A 20,757-nucleotide genomic window follows, 5' to 3' on the forward strand; every position below is an offset into this window, starting at 1 on the left:
GGGCCAAGGAATTGGACTAGGCTGCGGGGCCTGGCATGGTTACTGGGTTCTTGCAGCTTGGGCCGTGATTTTGGGCCAAAGAGGCCTTCTGCGCTAGCTGTTGCCTTTTTTTTTGGGCTTAGGCCCGTGTTCGAGAGATGAGAGAGAGAGAGGCTAAGATCTGCTTGAGCCGTGAAGCCTGTTGTGCCAAGCCCTTTTTTGTGCAACCATCTAACGAATCTTCCTTGCATCTTTGTAAAATTTCTTCAAGAATGTCTTCCTCAAGCCATAAGAACGATGATGGTGTGCTGCCTTTGTATCGTCAAGGCGGGTTTTTGAGCAAGGTTGGCTATTTCAAGGCTGTTCATTTCAAAATTGGCTCTGATGATTTGTTTAGAAACTTCCTTGAGGCATATAGGCACACTATTTCGTCGGGAGTGCGAGTGAAGCGTGTCAAAGATGGTAGCAGCCGTGAGCCATGTGGTGGGGCTCAGACAAGTTCCACCCTTACTACGTTGTGTTAGGATTTACTTTTCTCATACTTTATTTCTTCTAGGAAGTACTTTTCTTTATGAAGTGTGCCGCTGCTTAATGTTCTCCGAATGCGGTCTATGTGATGGTGGGATTCCTCAATCTAAGCCAATTCTTTGACTTAGATTTAATCGCCAACGAATTTTGGTACTTTTTTGACATTGGCCACATCGAGGGAGTTGGGTAGTTGTGATTCCGCCATAGGCTTTTCGATCATTCAAGCAAATGAGATTATGACTAGGCCAATGAGACTTTGGAGATAAGCAGAGAGTGGGAGTCTGACTCTTCCCCCGAGCTGTGTGTTCCAACGATCTTCGTATCCAGTAAGTAGGCTACTTAACCTCTCGGCTGCTTTGTATTTATGCTAAGCTGGTTTCTAATTTTCTAATTGTCTCCCGCTGCTTTTGGAGATTTAGAATTTGGCTCAACTCTTAAGACTTCTTCAAACATGAGGAAGGTGCATATCACACTAGGCATTCCCTCTGAGCATCGGGAGTGGCGTTAGCTGCTTAGTCCTTTTCGTAGGGAGAAAGGTGAGCTACCCTTGAGATATAAGATAAAGCGAATCAAGGCTGAGGCGTTGGCTCGTCTTATCATTGTGGTGGAGCCTGCTGCAAATGAAGGTGGGAAAAAGAGACCTTCCCACCTTGCTCAAAAGGCGCCAGCTGAGAAAAAGACAAAGACTTCTTCCGCTGCCCGCGAGGGTTCACCGGCTGTTCCCAAGCTTATGATTAACTTAACTTTTCTTAAGGGTGAGAAGGATGAGGCTGCTAGATCCGTGCCGGTGAAGCTTGCCGTTCCAAATGTGGCTAGCTCAATTACTGATGGGATTGCTCAGCATAGAAGTTCCTTCATGCCTTTAGTGCCAAAATATGTGCCAAAACGTCTGTCTGGGGCTAAGTCTGGTTCACCTTTGGAAATGCTTGCTACTATGAAGAGTGACAAGGTGTTTTTGCCTGCTAAAATGGCGCCCAAACCCGTTCCCTTTGATGCTGAGATTGATTCATTTGCTGAGAAGAAGGAGACTGCTCGTGTGGGCAGTTGTGAGAAATCTTCCAAGTCTGTTTCTAGGGAAGCTGCTGAGATTTGTGCGCTCTTGAGACCAGATCTGCTTGAGGACATGAATGTGTGTGTCAAGTTTATTGATGGCGTCAGAAGGGTTGTTGGCCCAAGTTTCTTTGCAAAGTATACGACCGAGTATAAAAAGGCTACTATGTTGGCTATGATGCAGAAAATGGTGATTCTAGAAAATGGTGATTCTAATAGCCGAGTCTATGTTCCTTGATAAAAAAAATACCAAGGCTGCTAATGAGGTGGCAAAAACTATGGCAGCCGAAGCCTACTTCTCGACCGAGAAAGTCAAGAAGCTGGGATCTGAGCTTGCTGCTTTGAAGGGGTCTAATATCTCTGCCTTAACTTTTCTTAGATTCAAGACCTTGAGCGTGTTGTCTCTAAGCTCTGCTCTGCTGCTTATGCAAAGGATGAAGAACTAATCGTTGCTTACAACCAAGTGATCCACTTCAAGAAGTTCGTTGATATGATTGAGCCTCGAGTGTTGAAACTCCAAAGTGCTTCAGATCAACGACAGTTTGAAGAATGAAGTGGATGAGCTACAGTGGGTTCGTGCTTGTCTGTTCGAAGAGAATGAGCAGTTGAAGGGTTCGAGGCTGGGTTCGAGGCTTCGCTTACTCAAAGTCAAGCTGATTTCTACAAGTTGGGTTATGTAGACCATCTCTTTGAGTGGGCGTCTGACTTTGAGTTTTCTGGTAAAGACTTTGAGACCTTCTATATTTCTTTGAAAGACTTGTTTGCCTTTACTTTTGAGGCTTCTATTGATGAAGTAGTCGGAGAGGTTGGTGCCCAGGTTGGGGCAGCTGAGGGTGAAACATCGGATGGTGCCGCTGCTGAGATCGTCGGGACTGCTGAAGGTGTGGCAACCGAGTAGTCGTGGGATGTCTAAGCTGCTGAAGAGTAGTCTTCTAGGTAGCCTTTAGGATTTTCTTTGTTTTCCTTGTTGCTTTTACTTTGCTTGAACTCATTCTGTCTTTGTTAGTTGTTTATTAATTTTGCTAGAAAATTTAATAAACTTGTTTCCTTTGTTTTTCTCCATTTTCGCATCTTTTGTTCATGCCATAACCTTTAAACTTTATAGACCAGTGGCAGACATGCTACTTTTCTATAAGCAGACAAGCCCGCGTAGTCTATGCAGCCGTAGGTATTGGTGTAAACTTTGCAAAGTTGTTAGCTATAAGGTCAGCAGCCGGATGCCTTACGTACAGAAGTAGACGAGTTCGTGTAACCACTACGCTGTTAACCTTGGCTTTCTCCAACTTCGTAGGTTATGTAGCAAGTATCACAACACTTTAGGACTTGGTGTAGGTCATTCCGTGCTTTAGCAGAAATGAAGCTCGTCGACTACATAGCTTGTCGGCAATGGACAAAGCTTCATATATACGCGTTAACTTGTTTAACCTCTTACATAAAAGTGCGGTTGTATAAGTTTAGCGAGGCTTATTACTCGAAGGGCAAGCCGTAGGCAGTCTTTTGGAAACTGTAGGCTACCTTAGTGCACTCGGTATCAGCTTTAGGGTTCCAAGGCAGCTGTCCATAGGGCATACTTCGTTATGTGCCTCATCCGTCTCTAGGGCCCGGTTCCCTATAGATCAGGCCAAGAGACCCAAAATCCTTTAGTTAGCTAAGCCTTGAAAAAGACCATTATGGCTACTTTTAAGAATCCCGGCGCAAGTCATTGTGCATCTAGTTATACTAGGGTAGCCAGGCTCATTCACGTCTGGATATTCGTAGTTTTGAGTTTTTCCTCTCGCTTTGGAGAGCAAACCAATATGGGTGTTGGGGAATTGGTTTACTCTTTCACACTGGAGAGCATGGTTGGTCCTTCGGGGGGCGCAATTCCTGCGATGAGTCCCTAAGAAGGGTGCAGTCTTCTTTTGAAGTGCAGGAGTGATGTTGTTGTAGACATGTAGTCGAGCCAAGTTGTAAATTACTTCTGAATTCCTCGTTGAAAAACAAGTGAAACGAACGAAAACTTAGCTGTACAGTAGAAACTACATAATAACTTGATAATTCTTGGCTTGCGAGGTGGTGCTCGTTAAGCTGCTCAAGTTATTCGGGCCTTGATGTAGCAGGAGGTCACACATGGCACTTTCTCAGATTGTAGGCATTCCACTGCTATTCGATCTCTTTGTCGTTTATGGTGGTGAATGTGTAATTACCTTTGCCGCCTAATCTGCTGATTTTGTACGAACCTTCTCAGATGGGATCCATCTTTTTGGAGCCTTCTCTATGGGATCCATCTTTTTGTGGCCATCTCCTTACTGTTTTACTCAATGCTTGGCAGTAGAGTGCTGATACTTGGCACGATAATGTTAGGAGGAATGATTGCTTTTGAATAAAATGCCAAAGAGAAATGAGTCTCATCGGTTGCTCGTCTTTTAGTGGTGCGATATACCCATAGACATCTGAAGAGTTTGTCTGGCTATTTTTCCTTTTTGTCGGAGAAGGATTTCTTGAGGCAGTGGAGGATCATCGTGTTGGATGCTTCGGCCTGCCCATTGCCTCGACATGAATATGTGCTGCTTGATACCATACTTTTGGAAGAACTTCGCCAAATCTTTGCCCATGAATTATGGTCGTTGTCAGTGACGATGGGCTAAGGCATGCCAAATCGGCAAATGATGTTCCTTCATATGAAGCGCTTTATGTTTGTTTGAGTCATGGTTATCATGGGCTCTGCTTCTACCTATTTGGTGAAGTAATCGATTGCCATGATCATCATGTCTCTGCCCTCAGTAACGGGCGACATTAGCCATACCAGGTCGATTGCCCACTGCATGAACGGCCAAGGACTCGTCTGAGGGTGTAGTTCGCTAGTAGGCAGTGTTGATACAGGTTTGTAACGTTGGCAGCGGTCACACTTTTGTACTAACTCCTTAGCTTCTTGGTGCATGGTAGGCTAGTAATAGCCTGCATTAAGAGCTTTATGTGCTAAGGATTGGCCTTCGGAATGATTTCCACAAATGCCTTCATGAATTGAGTTTAGAACCTTTAGGTCATCAGGAAGCGCTAGGTAGCGGAAACGTGGTCCGGTGTAAGATATTCGGACGAGAATGTCATTCCACATGTAGTAGCGTGTTGCTTTTATTTTGAGTTTTCTAGACTCCAACCTTTCTGTGATGAGTGTGCCATTAACCAAGTAGTCTATAATAAAACTTTCCTAGTTGGGAGTTATACTAACATGTGACATTTCGGTTGCTGGCTCCGCCTCTATGCTTGGCTTGTCTAGATACTCCACCGGGATAAAGCGTTTGTGTTAGTAGTCGAGGGCGGAGCCTAGACCGGCTAATGCGTCTGCGTGTGCGTTATTTGCCAGCGAAACTTGAGTAGGAGTGTAAGCCTGAAATGTCTCAAGTTGCTTGCGTACCTTCTCTAGGTATTACACAATCTTTGGATGTTTTACCGTGTATTCCCCAGTAGTCTGGCTGGTTATTAGTTGGGAATTAGAATGAATTTCGAGCTTCTTCATCGTCAAGTCTTTTACCATTCAGAGGCATGTTAGTAGGGCCTCGTACTTTGCTTCGTTGTTGGATGCTTTGAAGCTTAGAGTGATCGCCTGCTCGAGCATCGAAGACAAGGATCATGCCTGCTCTTGAGCTGTTATAGTTGGATGCGTCGTTGACATGCAAATGCTAGAAGTCTTCATCGAGTGGAACAAGTGTGGCTAAGGTGTGCTCGGCTGCTTTCGGGGCGTCGTTAGGTTGCTCTGTTGCGTCACCTAGGCTATGAGTGAATTCCGCTATAAAGTCTGCCAAGGTTTGGGCCTTTATCGTCGTACAGGGTTGAAAAACTAAATAGTATTGGCCAAGTTCCAACGCCTACTTCATCACCCCTAGCCACAACAACTAGTTTCTGCATAAGGGCATAACTCACTGCTACTTTTAAGGTTGCCAAGTAGATGTATAAGTCATCTGCTGCTTCCGGCTTGGATAGTAAGGAAGGTGATGTAAGATACTTCTTTAGGTATTGGAAAGATTTTCCGCACTCATTATCCCATTTGTCTTGTTGTGCCCTCTTGATGGCCTTGAAAAAGGGTTTGCATCGATCGGTAGACCACAAGAAAAAACGATTAAGGGCGGCTGCTCGTCCAGTTAAGCTTTGGATCTCCTTTAAGATGCTTGGAAATTTCATTTCTAGGATTACTCGGATTTTCTTGGGATATGCTTTGATTCCTCGTTGGGTTACTAGGTATCCTAAGAATCTACCTGAAGATACTTTAAATATGCATTTAGCGGGATTCAGCTTCATCTTGTACTTTCTAAGGATGTTGAAAGTTTTTGCCAGGTTGCCGATATGGTCTGATCGCTGCTTGCCCTTCACCATGATGTCGTCAACATAGACCTCAATGGTTACCCAAATTTGCTTCTTGAACATTATATATACTAACCTTTGGTAAATGGCTCCCGTATTCTTAAAGCCAAAGGGCATGACCTTGTAGCAATAGGTGCCTCGCTCGATCATGAACGTGGTTTTCTCCTTGTCGGGCTCATACATGGCTATTTGGTTGTAGTCGGAGTATGTATCAAAGAAGCTAAGCAGCTGGTTCCTAGAAGTTGAATCTACTAATAGATCGATTCGGGGAAGTGGATAAGGATCATTTGGGCATGATTTGTTGATGTCGATGTAATATACGCAAACCCTTCATTTGCCCTTCTCTTTCTTCTTTACTGGCACAATGTTAGCAAGCCATGTTAAATGTGCTACCTCTTCTATAAATTCGGCTTCCAGTAGCTTGTCAATTTCTACTTCGATGATCGTTACTTGTTCAGGTGCAAAATGCCTTCTTTTCTGGATCACCGGTTTGGCTGCGGGGTCGACGTGTAACTTATGGCAAACTATCTTAGGTTCACTGCCGAGTATGCCGGAAGGTGACCACGCAAAGATATCACGATTTTCCCTAAGAAAAGCCAAAAGTTTTTCTTTCCCGATTGTGCTTAGATGTGAGTCGATTCTAGCCGTATTTTCCTGTTCCTAGGGATTCAGAATGATGTCCTCAGCGTCTTCTTCGGGTTTCCATCCCATCTCGTCTGTTTGGGCACCATTTTCATGATCCGCTTATTATAATTGCTATTAGGTAACTTCTTCGTCTTTTCGGACCTTAGTAGCCTCTACGGGGGTAAATGTCTTCTTCTTTGATTCTTTCAGTACCTACACAGTGCATCGTCGACATACGGCCTGGTCAGACTTGATTTCTTTAACTCCTCCTCCCGGGATGCGGAATTGGATTTTTTATACTTGACGGAAGTGACGACATCCAGCTTAATCAACCAATGTCTCCCAAGAATCCCATTATAGGGAAATAAGTCACTTATGATCGTGAACGTCTTCTTTGAGACAACTGGCGGTGTTTTCACGTCAAGGGTGATGTGGCCGATGGTAGTCGAGGTGTGTCCGTTGAATCTGGTGAGTACCTCCACTCGGCGTATGATTATGCTTTCCAGGCCTATCTTCTGAATTATTGAGAGCTGAAGTAGGTTGACCGTACTTCCATTGTCAACCATCATTCTTCGATTATAACATAGCTAGTTGGATAGATACTACTAATGCATCGTCGTGTGGGAAGTCGATGTTTTCTGCATCTTGCTCGGTGAAGCCAACGATGGGTCCAGGTTGGGTGTCGACTGCTTGGACCTGTGAGACTAGTATAGCATGTTGGATCTTTTTTTTTTGGAGTTGTTGGTGGCCCCTAAGTGCTCGGATTTGACGAAGATGCCATTGTTCCGAATCGTTTTGGTTGGCGGCTTTTCGTCATCGTCTGCGTTCCTTTTAGGCTGCGTAGCTAGCTTGTCCAAGTATCTGTCGACCTTGCCTTCTTTCACGAGCTTCTCCAGGTAGTTCTTCCAAGTGTAGCAATCGTCGGTTGTGTGACCAGGTACTCGATGGAATACGCAATACTTGGTGTGATCCAACTTGGAAGTATCTCATTTTGATTGTTTTGGCGGCTTGAAACATTGATATTTCCTGATGTCGCGGAGGATTTGGTAGATCGGGATTGAGAACTTAGAGTAATTCTTGGTCGTCAGGCCTTCCTTGGTCGTGGGTTGGTCCCTACGCTTAGCCTTTTTTCGAGGCTACTAGGGCGCCTTATTTGCTCATCGAGTTTCGTCCTAAAGTGCATGCTTCTTTGCTAGAGTGAAAGAGTCTACCAGAGTTAGATTTTCTTTCATGATCAATTCTCCTAATAGTAGGTGGTCTGTTGGAAGTCTTTTTTGGAAGGCTGCACTTGCTATCGAGTCATCGCATTCGACAATCTTTGCCTTCTTTGCTTTGATTTTTTTCACGTAGTCGCGGAGTGACTCCTTTGGATTCTTATTCATATTGAACAAATGGTCAAACTTTTTCTTGATCGAGCGATAGGATGAGTATTCTTTGGTGAAAACCAAGGAAAGATCATCAAAACTCCGATGTGAGGTGGATAATGCTCTTTACGGGCCTAGCCACGAATGAACACTTCGCTTGGAAGGTTGCTCATGTTGACTATCAGAGTGTAGCCTTAACCGTGAATGTATGCTTATCCATGAGCCTAGTCGAGAGTGCCCGTTCCTCTGCGCATTAAGACGGGAGTATACTTTATCTCAGGGGCCCAATCGGGAGTGTACACTGCTCGTACACTCGGTTAGTGGGTGGTCGAGTGGCTATTTGATAGGAGGCCACTATAGAGGTTATTCGTCTGCCCTTGTTCTACTTCAGGACACCTCGTCTGGAGCATGTTACATTTTGGTGCGCTACAAGAGCTGATTTACCAAGGTCGTCTGTTGTGCAAGGGTGCTCGTCAACTATATGACTTGTCGAGACAAGTGTTGTTCTTCATTGGGGTTGGAAGAGCTTAAAATGAATGCGCCTTCTTGAGTAGTGGAAGTGTGGTAGACTCTGTGCACGAGATTTGAGTTGGAAAATGTTAAATCCGCAGAGAAATATGGTGAAAATGCCCCTGGTTCAATCATATGCCCATAAATTTGAAATCAGGACGATTGAACTAATCTTGGACTGATTTGGGCTACTTAAAAGGCCACGGGAGCAGGCTGGGCCACGAGAGTGGGTTGCTCGGCGGGTGGCGTGGGTGCGAGGCTAGGGCTCGGCTTGGCAACGCGTTGGGCTCGCATTGGGTTTAGGCGGCTCAGCTTGGGCTTGGGCCCTTAAAGGTTAAAGTGACACAGTTTGGGTCGTGGGTTTTGTCGAAGGTGGCCACCATGGTGATTGCCACGGTGGTGCCCCTCCACTCATCGTTGTGTTGAGCCTTGTAGATCGCCGCGGTTCTAATTCTTGAACGTTGGAATTTTTGTTTGTCGAGGTTTCCGAATCTCTTGCCATTGTACTTTTCTTTTACGTTTTATCGAAGAATTTTTGGAAAGAAAAATTCCAAGAATAAGAACGTACAAAAAATCTACAAATGAACAAGAAAACGAAAAACCTTGGATTCGAGAGTCTTCTACGAATGTGTGACTCAACTCTCAATGAAAACACCAATTTGTGGATGCAAATTTCTTCCTTCTTGTTCTTGGACGAAAATGCACCTGCAAAAACAATTAACACCTTAGGTCAAGACCAAGATTCTCACACGACCACAATGAATTGGGAGGGGGGCTTTGGCCGAAGAACCTCCGATGCTAAAGTTAGAATTTTGAGGGAAAATTGTTAAGAGAATTTGGAGAATTTTGCAAGAGGATTCAACTTAGGTTTTTGGAGAAGCGAAGTGGTATTTATAGGGGTGTGGCCGGCCCTCTTTGGAGAGGTGGGAACCGGCCACATTTGGTGATTTTAGGGTGTAATTGCAAGATATTATGTCACCATAATATCTTGCAATCAATTAGGAAATTAATTAATTAATTCGAAAATCAATTAATTAATTTAGGTAATTAATCCTATTTTGAATGAAAATTTTGAGGTTACCTTGTGGGGAGGATTTGATGAGGATGAATGAAATAAGTTTTGAATAAATACTTATTTTGATCACTTTTGACCTTGATTGAGTGGTGATTGTTTGCTGCTCACGTGTAGGAGCCCCGATGTGCCTCTAGGGTAATCTTGTCTTTTTAACCAAAAAATTCATGTGTCGCCTCTATATTTTTCTTGATTATTTTTTGCTCTACAAGTACCTGACGAAAACTGACCAAATGATTTACGATGAACGGATGTGATTGGAGAATCTTCGGAATCCTCACAAAGAGGATTCTCATTAAGTTACAAATAATAAATAATTGCGGTATATGAGAGATGAGGCAGAGTAACTAGGGTTCGTGGGGTTCAATGTCTCCATCATGCTTCCAATTGGATTTGCTATCGGTCTGTTTGTTGCTAGTTTTGCATATGCAAAATATTGAGGGAGTACTTGCGTTGACTATACGCCATATGGAATTCATGCCATGAACGTGATTATAGGATTAACGTTATAATAAATAAATAAATAAATAAAGAGGTATTAGTTGACTTTCTTCCGAGCTTGTAAAGAGCTGTCAATTTTTCTTATGAACTTTAATTTTAGCCGATTACACTCCTTAACTTTTATAATTGACCAATTTTCTCCATGAACTCTAATTTTAACTAATTATCCCCATGAGTGTTTATAATTGGCCAGTTTCTAATAATGAATTTGCTGAGGTTAGTAATTATTTTTCTTATTTGAATTTGAGTCTTCAATTCAAATTGGTGAACGAAATGGTTAAGTTAATTAAGTCACAAGGAAGGCTAATGAAATGACATCACAACCCCCAACATGTTGTTGAAAAAGCAAGACCGTGGAAAAAATTTATAGTTGTCCACATTATGGATAAAATTCAAACAAAAAGTGTATGGAGTGATAAGTGGAAGAGAAAAAGAAAAAAATAATACGTTGTCCACATTAGGGATAAAATTGGCTTTTTGCCCTCAGACAATTGCCATGTGTCATGCATGTGACCATGATGGATGGAAAATTTAATACAAAAATCTAACATCAGGGGAGAAATTGGCCAATTATAAAAGTTCAGGGACGTAATTGGCTGAAACTAAAGTTAGGTAAAATTGGGAAAATTATAAAAGTTCATGGGCTCTTGACAAAAAAAAAAGGTTCATGGGCTAATTTGTGAAAATTAAAGTTCATAGAGAAATTGACAGATACTTACAAGTTTGGAGGGAGGGGCATGGGAGGGGGTTCAACAAATACCTCAATAAATAAATAAAAGTGATGCTAGAGTGACTATTTTTGTTAGGCTTAACTGGATTAATAATCTTTGTGGTGATAGAGTAATTAGAAGATAGTTCATGTAGTAAAAAAAAAAAAAAAAGGATTTAAGCCCCTATAGTGAAACATGTTAGGATTTATGCCAAAAATTGAAAATTCTGTCAACTTCCTTAATTATTAGCATGTCAGCCAGCCCCATGTACTAACAATTAACGGAAAGTTATGTTTCAGCTTAATATGTGTATGAAGAGTTCCGTTTTAGCCTAATATGTATGACTCACATGCTAATAATCAATCGAAGGTTTTGATGAAATTTTCAATTTTGGGCATAAATCATAACAGACTTCACCACAGAGGCTTAAATCTTTTTTTTTTTTACCACATGGGCTATCTTCCAACTACCGTATCACCACGAGGACTAATAATCCAATTAGACCTTCTTAAAACTATACTAGCATATGCCCCACACTTTGTGTGAAAATAAATTTTATTTTATTTTAAAATGAGAAGGAGAAAGGGAGAAAAAAAAAAGGAATGTGGATTAGAGAGAGAAGTTTTCATTTTTATATTTTATTTTTCAAAATTAGAGGATGTTAGGATCACCTTTGGGTGAGGATTTGAAAAAAAAAAGGGTAAAACTTAGTTTGTGTAAATTTACTTTATTAATGTAGTTAAGATTTTTTAGATACATGATGTGTCGGTTGATGGTTAACTTCATTATTTAAATAATTAATAAAGAAATTCAATCATCATCCCGTCACATCATTTAGGTTAATAGTTCTATCCTTCTTCGTTGTATTGGTTTTCTTTGTGGGTTTTCATGAGCACATCACAATGGCAAATGCTTCTTTAGCCCGTATTATTACATATGCTCTCATTTTCAATTGTAGAAGGTCTAGCACACTTACAACGTTCTTCTTTCAGCTTTAGGGCCAAGCCTGTCTTACAAACTTACAAAATTGAAGCAATATTCCTTTATTTTCTAGATAATGAGAAGAAAAAAATTATTAAGGCAAAATATCTACTTAATATCTTGCATAATCTAGTAACTAGGGGGAATTCTAGCGTCGGTAAGCCACACAAGCCACCTGTTCCAACCACAATCACACAAACAAAGCCCTTATATTTTTGTTTCTTCCATCTCCGCCTGTAATCTTATCCGCTTAAAAGAGAGATATCATGCGATAGTTGTACACAAGACTTTCTCGCTCATGAGAGCCTTAGGCTCTTGAAGACTCACCTTCTTGAATTGCCTTATTTTTTGAAAAAAGCCACCCAATCATAGGCATCAAAGGCTTCTTCTTATTTGTCTTCCTGACCGAACTAGGGTTTCCATATCCCTCAAGCGACCCTTCTTTGTTAACAATAACCTGAGCCAACGAAGCAGGACTTGCAAACTTCACATATCTTTTCTTCTGCACAAACTCCTCAGCCTCTTGGCTCAACATTTTCTTGTTTTCGAACTTCGTGTCTCTGTCCGCAATGAACTTAAAATCTTCTTCAATCTCAGGATCTACTCGGTGCTTCTGATCATCAAACTCTCTTGCCTTCAAGTACTTGTGGAGCTCTTGTTTTGAACGGTCAAGATCTTCTCTGAGTGACTTGATGCAATATGCCATTGACTTGTTTTCTTCTCTAACTTTCTGAAGACTTTTCTTTGTTTCTTCGAGCTCCGATGTTAAGACCTCGATTCTTGACTGAGCAGCATCTCCATTAGTAGTATCATTGGACACTGCAGCTCCAATCTGACATAGAAAATAATAATACATTATAAATTTACATTATGTGACAATAAGTTGTACGTTGAGAAACGAAAATTCAAGCAAAGTGGTTTAATGGTGATGGGTTTTTGGTCAGTGGTTGACATGAAAAAATGCGTGACATGATCGGACTGGTGGGTGGGTTTCGGAGTGATGGTCTTGACGGAGGAATGGTTTTAGTACATGCCCTATGGGTGCACGGAGAACTTAGAGTGTGGAGAGATCCAAAAACCAAGGGTTCTCACTGCGTTTAGCAAAGCACATTTGTTTAGGCTCTGATACCATATTAATTATAAGAAATACAAAAATATTTAAGGGGAAAAGCTAGCTTACCTCTTTGAGCTGCTTGGCATATATTTCTCCGACCAAAACTCTTTCCCCGAACAACATGACCGCTTCTTTGACGGACTTGAAAGGCGCTCGGGTGTCGATCTCTGCCCGGCCCATGACAACCAATTTACTCTCGTCGGCGTTCATGGTTGGCAAACTAATTAAGGAGAGATGCTAATGTTGGAGTTACTGAGTGAAGGTCCTCTTAATACAAATTTCAAAACGGGGAGCTATAGCTGCAAGAGGAGGTCGTTGGAAACGGATGGTGTGGTGTGAGATTGGCTTTACTTAAAGGAAGTTAAGAAAAATGATCATATGGGGGGTTTTGTTTCCTTGGCGTCCACTTCACTGAATTTTGTTAATTGAAGTTGACAAGGGTGGTTGGACCATCTTGATCATTTTGTTAGTTATTAACTTCTAGCAAGAACTTGGGCTTCCATCCTTTTTGCTAAACAAAATTCAATGTGTACTCTGGGATGGATATTGCACACTTCTTAAATTGTGTAACACTTAATAAACGCTAATATTTTTTATATCCTTAATTCCTTATTCTCCGGATTAAGCATTGATCATATGTTCTCTATATAGAGACAAAACTTATACATGTACAATAATTTCGGTATAAATGTTGATGCAAATTTCCGCCTTCTTCTTCTTGGACGAAAATTTACCTGCAAAACAATTAACACCTAAGGTTAAGGCCAAGAGCCTCACGTGCCCACGATGAATTGGTGGGGGGGGGCTTTGGCCAAAGAACCTCCGATGTCAAAGCTAGAATTTGAGAGAGAAAGTGTTTAGAGAATTTTAGGAGAAGAATGGACTTAGGTTTTTGGAGAAATGAGGGACCATATATAGGGGTGTGGCCAGCCCCCTTTGGAGAGATGGGAAATAGCCACATATGGTGGTTTTTGGGTGTAATTGCAAGATATTATGTCAAAATAATATCTTGCAATGAATTAGGAAATTAATTAGAAAATTAATTAATTAATTAATTAATTAGGAAATTAATCAATTAATTAATTAGGTAATTAATCCTATTTTGAATGAATAATTGAAAGTTACCTTGTGGGGAGGATTTGATAAGGATGAATGAAATAGGTTTTGAATAAATACCTATTTTGATCACTTTTGACCTTGATTATGCCATGATTGTCCACTGCTTGCGCGTAGAAGTTCTGGTGTGCCTTGAGGGTAATACTGTCCTTTTTCACCCAAAAGTACACGTGTCGCCTCCATAATTTTCTTGATTATTTTTTACTCCACAAATGCCCCCACACTTGTTGGGTTGCTCGCAGGAAAAGACAGCAAGTGTAGAGATCTCCAGCTTTGATGCAGATTCTCACTTGGATTTGGAATTAGATTCTTCTAGGAAATGGAAATAAATCGCCTCCAAAGCCTATTTAAACCTACCTTAAGTAGGGGATTAAATCAACTTCGGAGGGCAATCATTTGTCCCTACAAGAAAGAGAAAAAACTAGAGGATATTTGTTCCCCCTCCCCTAACGCTCTTTTTTGCTTGCCCGTGCAAAGAACTGTCTTCCATTGATTTCTTTGTCTTCTCTACGTTGCACCGATGTAAGAAAAACTTAATTCTCCTTATCTTCTTCTTGGGTAATGCAGCCGCGGGGCAGCCATCGAGGTAGTACGGTACTTCGGTTGGCAGAGGCCAAGAGTCGGCTTGGCATGGGCCAAGAAGGTGGTGTGGCAAGGGCCATTGCTTGTGCTGCTCGACTTGATTGACGCCAAGGACTGGCTTGGCATGGGCTGAGGAAGTGGCGTGACATGGGCCACGGTTTAAGCTTCCTCATCTGGGCTGCTTGCTAAAAATGAGAAAACTGCCTGAGTGTGATTTCTCAGCTGCCGTAGATGGAGCAGTCAATGATGGAATTGCCAAGCTCGGAGCTGCTGAAGATGAAGTGTCAAATGAGCGAACTGTTGAGTGCAAAGTGGTTGTTGCCCCTTGACCATTCGCTGCCTAGTTAGTCTTCAAGCATTTAATCTTTTGAGCCATGTGGCCTTCTCGTACTAGAGAGCTTACCCATATAGGCGTCGAGGAATTAGTTTACCCTCTCGCACTGGAGAGCAATTAGTTTACCCTCTCACATTGGAGAGCTTACCCATATGGGTGTCGAGGAATTGGTTTACCCTCTCGCACTAGAAAGCAGACCTATATGGGTGTCGGGAAATTGGTTTACCCTCTCGCACTAGAGAGTAATTAGTTTGTCTTCTCGCACTGGAGAGGATACCCATATGAGTGTCAGGGAATTGGTTTACCTTTTTGCACTGGAAAGCTATTAATTTACCTTCTCGCACTAAAGAACAATTAGTTTACCCTCTCACACTGGAGAGCTTACCCAGATGGGTGTCGGGGAATTAGTTTACCCTCTCACAATAGAGAGTAGTTAGTTTACCCTCTCGCATTGGAGAGCTTACACATATAGGTGTTGAGGAATTAGTTTACCCTATCGCACTGGAGAGCAATTAGTTTAACCTCTTACACTGGAGATCAATTAGTTTACATTCTTGCATTGGAGAGCTTACCCTGATGGGCGTCGGGGGATTAGTTTATCCTCTTGCATTGGAGAGCATGGAAGTCATTGTCGTGAGCGCAGCTGAGGAAAGCTGGACAACTGAAATAATCCTCAGCCTGTGAGGTCTTGTCCGGCGATCTACTTGAGACTTCAAATTGCTTGTGGAACCCGCGTAAGGGTGTAAGTGGGAAGCGCGATGAGCTACTCCCAGACTTTCTTCAAGTATTGTGCCATTATTAGATGTTTCGTTATGTGCTCTTTTGAAGCTTGGTTGGTGATCAGCTGAGAATTTGAATGGATTACAAACTTCTTCACCGCTAAGTTTTTCTCTAGCAAGGGCTGCTAATAAAACCTTACCTTCTGCTTCATCATTGAATGCTTTAAAGTTTGGATTGCCATAGGCTTGGTTGGCACGATTAGGAGCCACAGGGCAAGATCAGCATGGTTGGGAACCGTGGTGCAAGATCGGCATAGTTAAGAGCCATGGTGACAGATCAAGGGCTGCTGGGAGTCGTGGAGCAAGAAGGCATAATTCTGAGCCATAGTGACAGATTAAGGGCTGCTGGGAGCAGTGGAGCAGGTTGGCACGGCTGTAAGCACAAAGCTGGGGTTGACTTGGGTTAGATTGTGCACAGCAAGAGGAATTGGACCATTAGGTTCGTGACACTCGGCTACTGGTGATGTGTTGCTTCAGTATTGAATTGTCTAGAGTGTTGAGAACAAGGCATGCCCCCGGTTCATGGTAGTTCGGCTGGTGTGTCCTTCTGGTCCTTGTCTGCCCCTGGCACGCTATTAGGCTAAGCTGGTGCGTTTGTCGGAACAGAAGTAATCTTTGTATTCAACAATCTATGTGAAATAGTCCTATCTGCTTGATCTTGTCAATGAAAGGTGACCGGCTTATGTTGGTTATGTCTCGTCGGAGCGCCTCGTCAGTAGTTTCGTTGTGCTTGAAATCGTACAATTGTTTGGTCAGAGGTCTCTAACTTCTTCCTGAATTTTCCTTTAGTGGGGCAGCAGAGCTTTCGGCTGCCTTTGATCGTGACTTATTGTTCTAGGCTTCTCCTTCATGTGCTCGGCTCATCTATGTCGCGATTGAGGTGCATGTAGTACGTTCCTAGCAGGCGAGCGAATTACTCGCAGACTGCCGGTTGAACTTAAGCCGGATGAAGTGACTACTTCTCTCCGTTCGTCGTGTTGCCTACTCCGATATAAGATTGATGATGTTCCTTACGGTCTTAGTTGCGAATGAACATTTGGCCTAGATGGTTGCTCATATTGATTATTGGAGTGTGGCCCTAACCGTGAGTGTATGCTCATTCGTGGGCCTAGTCGAGAGTGCACGCTCCTCTGCGTGCTAAGACGAGAGTATACGCTATCTCAAGGGCTCAATCGGGAGTGTACATTGCCAGAACACTTGATTCTTGATTGGTCGAGTGGTTGCTTGATAGGACGCTGCTGGAAAGGTTCGTTGTCTGCCTTTATCCTACTTCTAGACACCTTGTCTGGGGCACGTTGCATCTTGGTGTGCTGCAAGAGCTGATTCACCAAGATTGTTTGCTATGTGAGGGACAAAAACTCATTATTTCCCTTTTATTTCTCTTTTTCGCACCGCCCAAAATTGCCCTCTTCGACACTCTAGTCAACGGCAACCCCCTTCATCGCCGTCGACAAAAGCTCCTTATTGTTTGAACCTTTTGCCTATTTCTCTCAAGTTAGCCTCATTCGAACCTACAAGATTTTCAAAGCCCACCTCCAATTTTGCCTTCTCTTTACTATCAACCACCGAAGCTTAACTATACCTTCCCAATGGTTTAGAGATTAACCTTGTGATCTTCTCCACTAGTGATAAGAACTCTAAAAAACTTCTACTAATCTTGAGGCAATTCACAGCTACAAACTGTGCTACGAATTCCTATGGACCACACCTTAAGTTAAGGCTAAAACTATCGAAAAAAAGGAGTGGAGTGATGCCAATATCGATATGAGCCTCGGATTGAGCCGACCCATCGATGGGTGGTAATCAGAGAAAGAGAGAGAAAACCACGAAGAAGGAGTTAGAGAAAGAAAGAGAGAGACACGAACAACAATGAGAACGAAGAGAGAGAGAGAAAAAAAAAAGAAAAAAAAAGAGAGAAACAAACAGTACAAATAAGGACTATTGCTATAGTTGAGTTAAAGTTGTAGTTGTGGTCATTTTCATTAATTCGTCAAAATTTTGTGAAAATGAGTTATATTGAAATGATCATTGCTACAATTGAGTTAAAGTTGAGGGACCATTTCCCCTAATTGGATTAAAGTTGAGGAACCAATAGTAATGGATTTTTAGTTGAGAGACTATTTCTCCAATTGAGTTAAAATTAAGAGTCCATTACTACAATGTACTCTTTAATTATATAGAAGTAAAACTATAAATGCAATTAAAAAAACAACTATGATACCACCTGCTATATGGATAAGTTTTGTCCACCTTTAAAGTAAATAAAAAAAAATTATCCTACTCCAAAATATAGTCTTATAACAAGCAAAAAAGCCCGCGCGATGCCGCGTGTTTACAACTTTAGTTACACATAATTACAACAATGTTTCTGTGTATATATATATATATATATATATATATATATATATATACACACAACCATGCTCACAATCTTATTTACACACATACTAATCAGCATTTAAAACTATGTTAAATGGGGGGAGTTTTACCTCAATACAAAACTTGATAAAATTAAACAAATCCCCATGTCATTGATTCTTCATTTTGACCTCTGCTCTTATAAACTACACTGAATGTTGCACATAGATCGTCGATTTCCACTGCAAAGAAGGGATTCTCCATCGTCACCACTATTGGTGTTCTCTTCTTGTTTTCCTTTGCCCAAATATTGGAAATTCCAATTTTCAAGCCATTTTCTCACACTAAATAGCAAAAAAATAAATTTAAAAATTAGAGAAAAACAAAGAAAAGCATCGAATAACTTATATTTGAAGACAGAAAATAAGCAAAACCAAGTTAAGAACTCACCATAAAAAACCAAACTTTACCGAAGAAAACTCCAAAAAACTAAAAAAAAAAATTAAAAAAATTAAAGAATCCATTTGAACTTTACACATAATGCAGCAAAGGAAAGGCAAAAAAGAAAAGAGTATAAGCCATCAAGCTCAACCCTTTAATTTAAAGGAAAACTAATGAAAAGAGCTTGAAAACTTTGAGTTTTAATGATAAGGACAAAATAAAGGATAAAGTGAATAGTACCAGGTTTGACTTTTTAGTGTAAAAATGTGGTTTTTTGTTAAAATGAACAGTACCGTGGGCTTTTCATTAAAACTCCCATAATTTAAACTCCAAAAAAGTTAAACACAACCCCATTGAATCATTAATCTTAATGTAACGACAAATTATTATGGCCAAACTTTTGATGCCTATCAAAACCAACTTTTCATATATATATATATATATACAAAGCATATAAATTCTTCAGTTTTAGACATTCTTAAGCATAGTACAACAATGTCATATGATTGTGTCTGCTCCATATCAAATACCTCATAATATAGGTGAATCAAGTGATTACATGTATATATATGAGCGATGTAGAACAAAGTTTTGTTTGCCAGTGTATAGCATACTTAAAACAATGATAAAAAGTTGATCCCTTTTCAATAGGACTAAGTCAATTGAGACACAATCATATGACAAACTTTTTCATTACAATCATAACCAGAGATCTATCATAAAAGCTCTCATTGGCTTATTTTAAGCTCTCAAGCAGCCACAAATGTTGTATTGCTTCATACAGAAAAAGAAGAGATGAACCGAACTAAACATTAATAAGAAAATCTTAGGGGTCTTAATGTTTTCAAAGCATCCATTACCTCAACTCATTTTAAAATATTTTTGAAATATGGTGTCATTCAATAACCTGTTAAACAGAACATAGGAATGTTGTTGGGTTTAGTGTATATTTCTTTGAAATGTTAGGTATTTGACAGTCCAAATCTTTTTGTTATCTTAATTACAATTGCTAACCTCAGGAACTTGCAATCAAATTCTCCTAAGAATAGCCAATGACATAATGATGGTACTACACTTTCTTATAAAACAAAACAGATATAATATATTCTAGAAATGAGTAAATTTTTAATTGCCTTCTCAAACAATATGTTCGTGTGTGTGTATATATATATTTGGGCAATCTGGGTAATTCAATCCCCTAGAAAATAAGTTCACTGAACATGATTTCATAAAAAATAAAAAATAAAAAAAGACGGAAGCTTGATGCATGCCCAATAATCAAAAGAATGCATAAATTTTTCTTTGTGTATGAACCATACCAACAAAAAAAATCCAGAAATCTAAATTAATAATAATAAAAAATAATCCAAACAACTGAAAAACCTACCCTGGTTGAATTGAATAAATCCCAGCAAACTCAAATAAATAATTATATATTTCAGACCGAAAATGGAAGCCAATGTCAGGTACCTCAAGATTGAGAGAGACAGAGCTGAGATATCAATGACAAAACAGGAGGAGGAGTTTCTGGGGATTTTTCTTGCTGAAATTTTCCTAGCTGCGTGTACACCTTGAAGAGGTTGTAGAATTACGCGTCTCACCCACGCCTGTACAAAATGAAAAATGTGAAATTAGGGAATAATTTTGGAAAATAAGAAATAGGGTACAAATTCAAAATTCCAAAAACCCAAATTGAACGCAAAACATTAGAATTCATAATCAATAGAACGTGAAAAACTGTAACCTATCGAAAATGCAAAAAGAGAGAGATTGAAATACAATTGGGGTTAAGTTCGAAAACCCTCGTTGAAACAATAACGATTCGAGGCATGCAACAACTTTCTTGTTCTTGAGATGAACGGGAGACGACTGGTGGTAACGATGAGGTCCGATTTGCCGGCGTTCAGACGGCAACAGCTCACTGTCGTCGCTAGCAGAGTCACAGAGAGGAGCGAGAGAGAAGAGAGAGAACGGAGAAGAAAGAAAAGAAACAAATAAAAAAGATCCATATATATAATTTGTAAAACAATGACATACCTATAATAACAAAAACCTAACAGGGTAAAAAAAAGAAACACACTGTGCTTATGAACAGTGCTTCAGTTATATTTGAGTTTTAGTATATATTGAAAGGAATGGGAGACGACTAGCAGTAACGATAAGGTCCGATTTGCCGGCGTTCGAACGGCAACAGCTCGCTGTCGTCGCTAGCAGAGTCACGGAGATGAGCAAGAGAGAAGAGAGAGAACGGAGAAGAAAGAAAAGAAACAAATAAAAAAGATCCATATATATAATTTGTAAAACAATGGCATACCTGTAATAACAAAAACCTAACAGGGTAAAAAAAAAGAGACACACTGTGTTTATGAACAGTGC

The 20,757-nt window shown here is 40.8% G+C and overlaps 1 protein-coding gene and 1 long non-coding RNA gene across 2 annotated transcripts; both read right to left on the reverse strand.

The window, feature by feature from the left end:
• Positions 1–11,579: 11,579 nt before the first annotated feature.
• On the reverse strand, positions 11,580–13,123 carry LOC103400189 (WEB family protein At3g51220-like). The gene is made up of 2 exons (XM_008338857.4): positions 12,838–13,123; positions 11,580–12,489 (listed from the first exon to the last, which is right to left on the reverse strand). The coding sequence occupies exons 1-2, from the start codon at positions 12,979–12,981 to the stop codon at positions 11,965–11,967; spliced, it is 669 nt and encodes a 222-aa protein (XP_008337079.1). The 5' UTR covers positions 12,982–13,123; the 3' UTR covers positions 11,580–11,964.
• Positions 13,124–17,902: 4,779 nt separating this feature from the next.
• On the reverse strand, positions 17,903–20,597 carry LOC114821707 (uncharacterized). The gene is made up of 3 exons (XR_003769451.2): positions 20,161–20,597; positions 19,852–19,988; positions 17,903–18,284 (listed from the first exon to the last, which is right to left on the reverse strand). It is a non-coding gene; the product is annotated as an uncharacterized lncRNA (long non-coding RNA).
• Between the last annotated feature and the right edge of the window lie 160 nt (positions 20,598–20,757).

Source organism: Malus domestica, chromosome 15 (assembly GCF_042453785.1).
Source record: "Malus domestica chromosome 15, GDT2T_hap1".
In the NCBI taxonomy this organism is placed as follows: domain Eukaryota; kingdom Viridiplantae; phylum Streptophyta; class Magnoliopsida; order Rosales; family Rosaceae; genus Malus; species Malus domestica.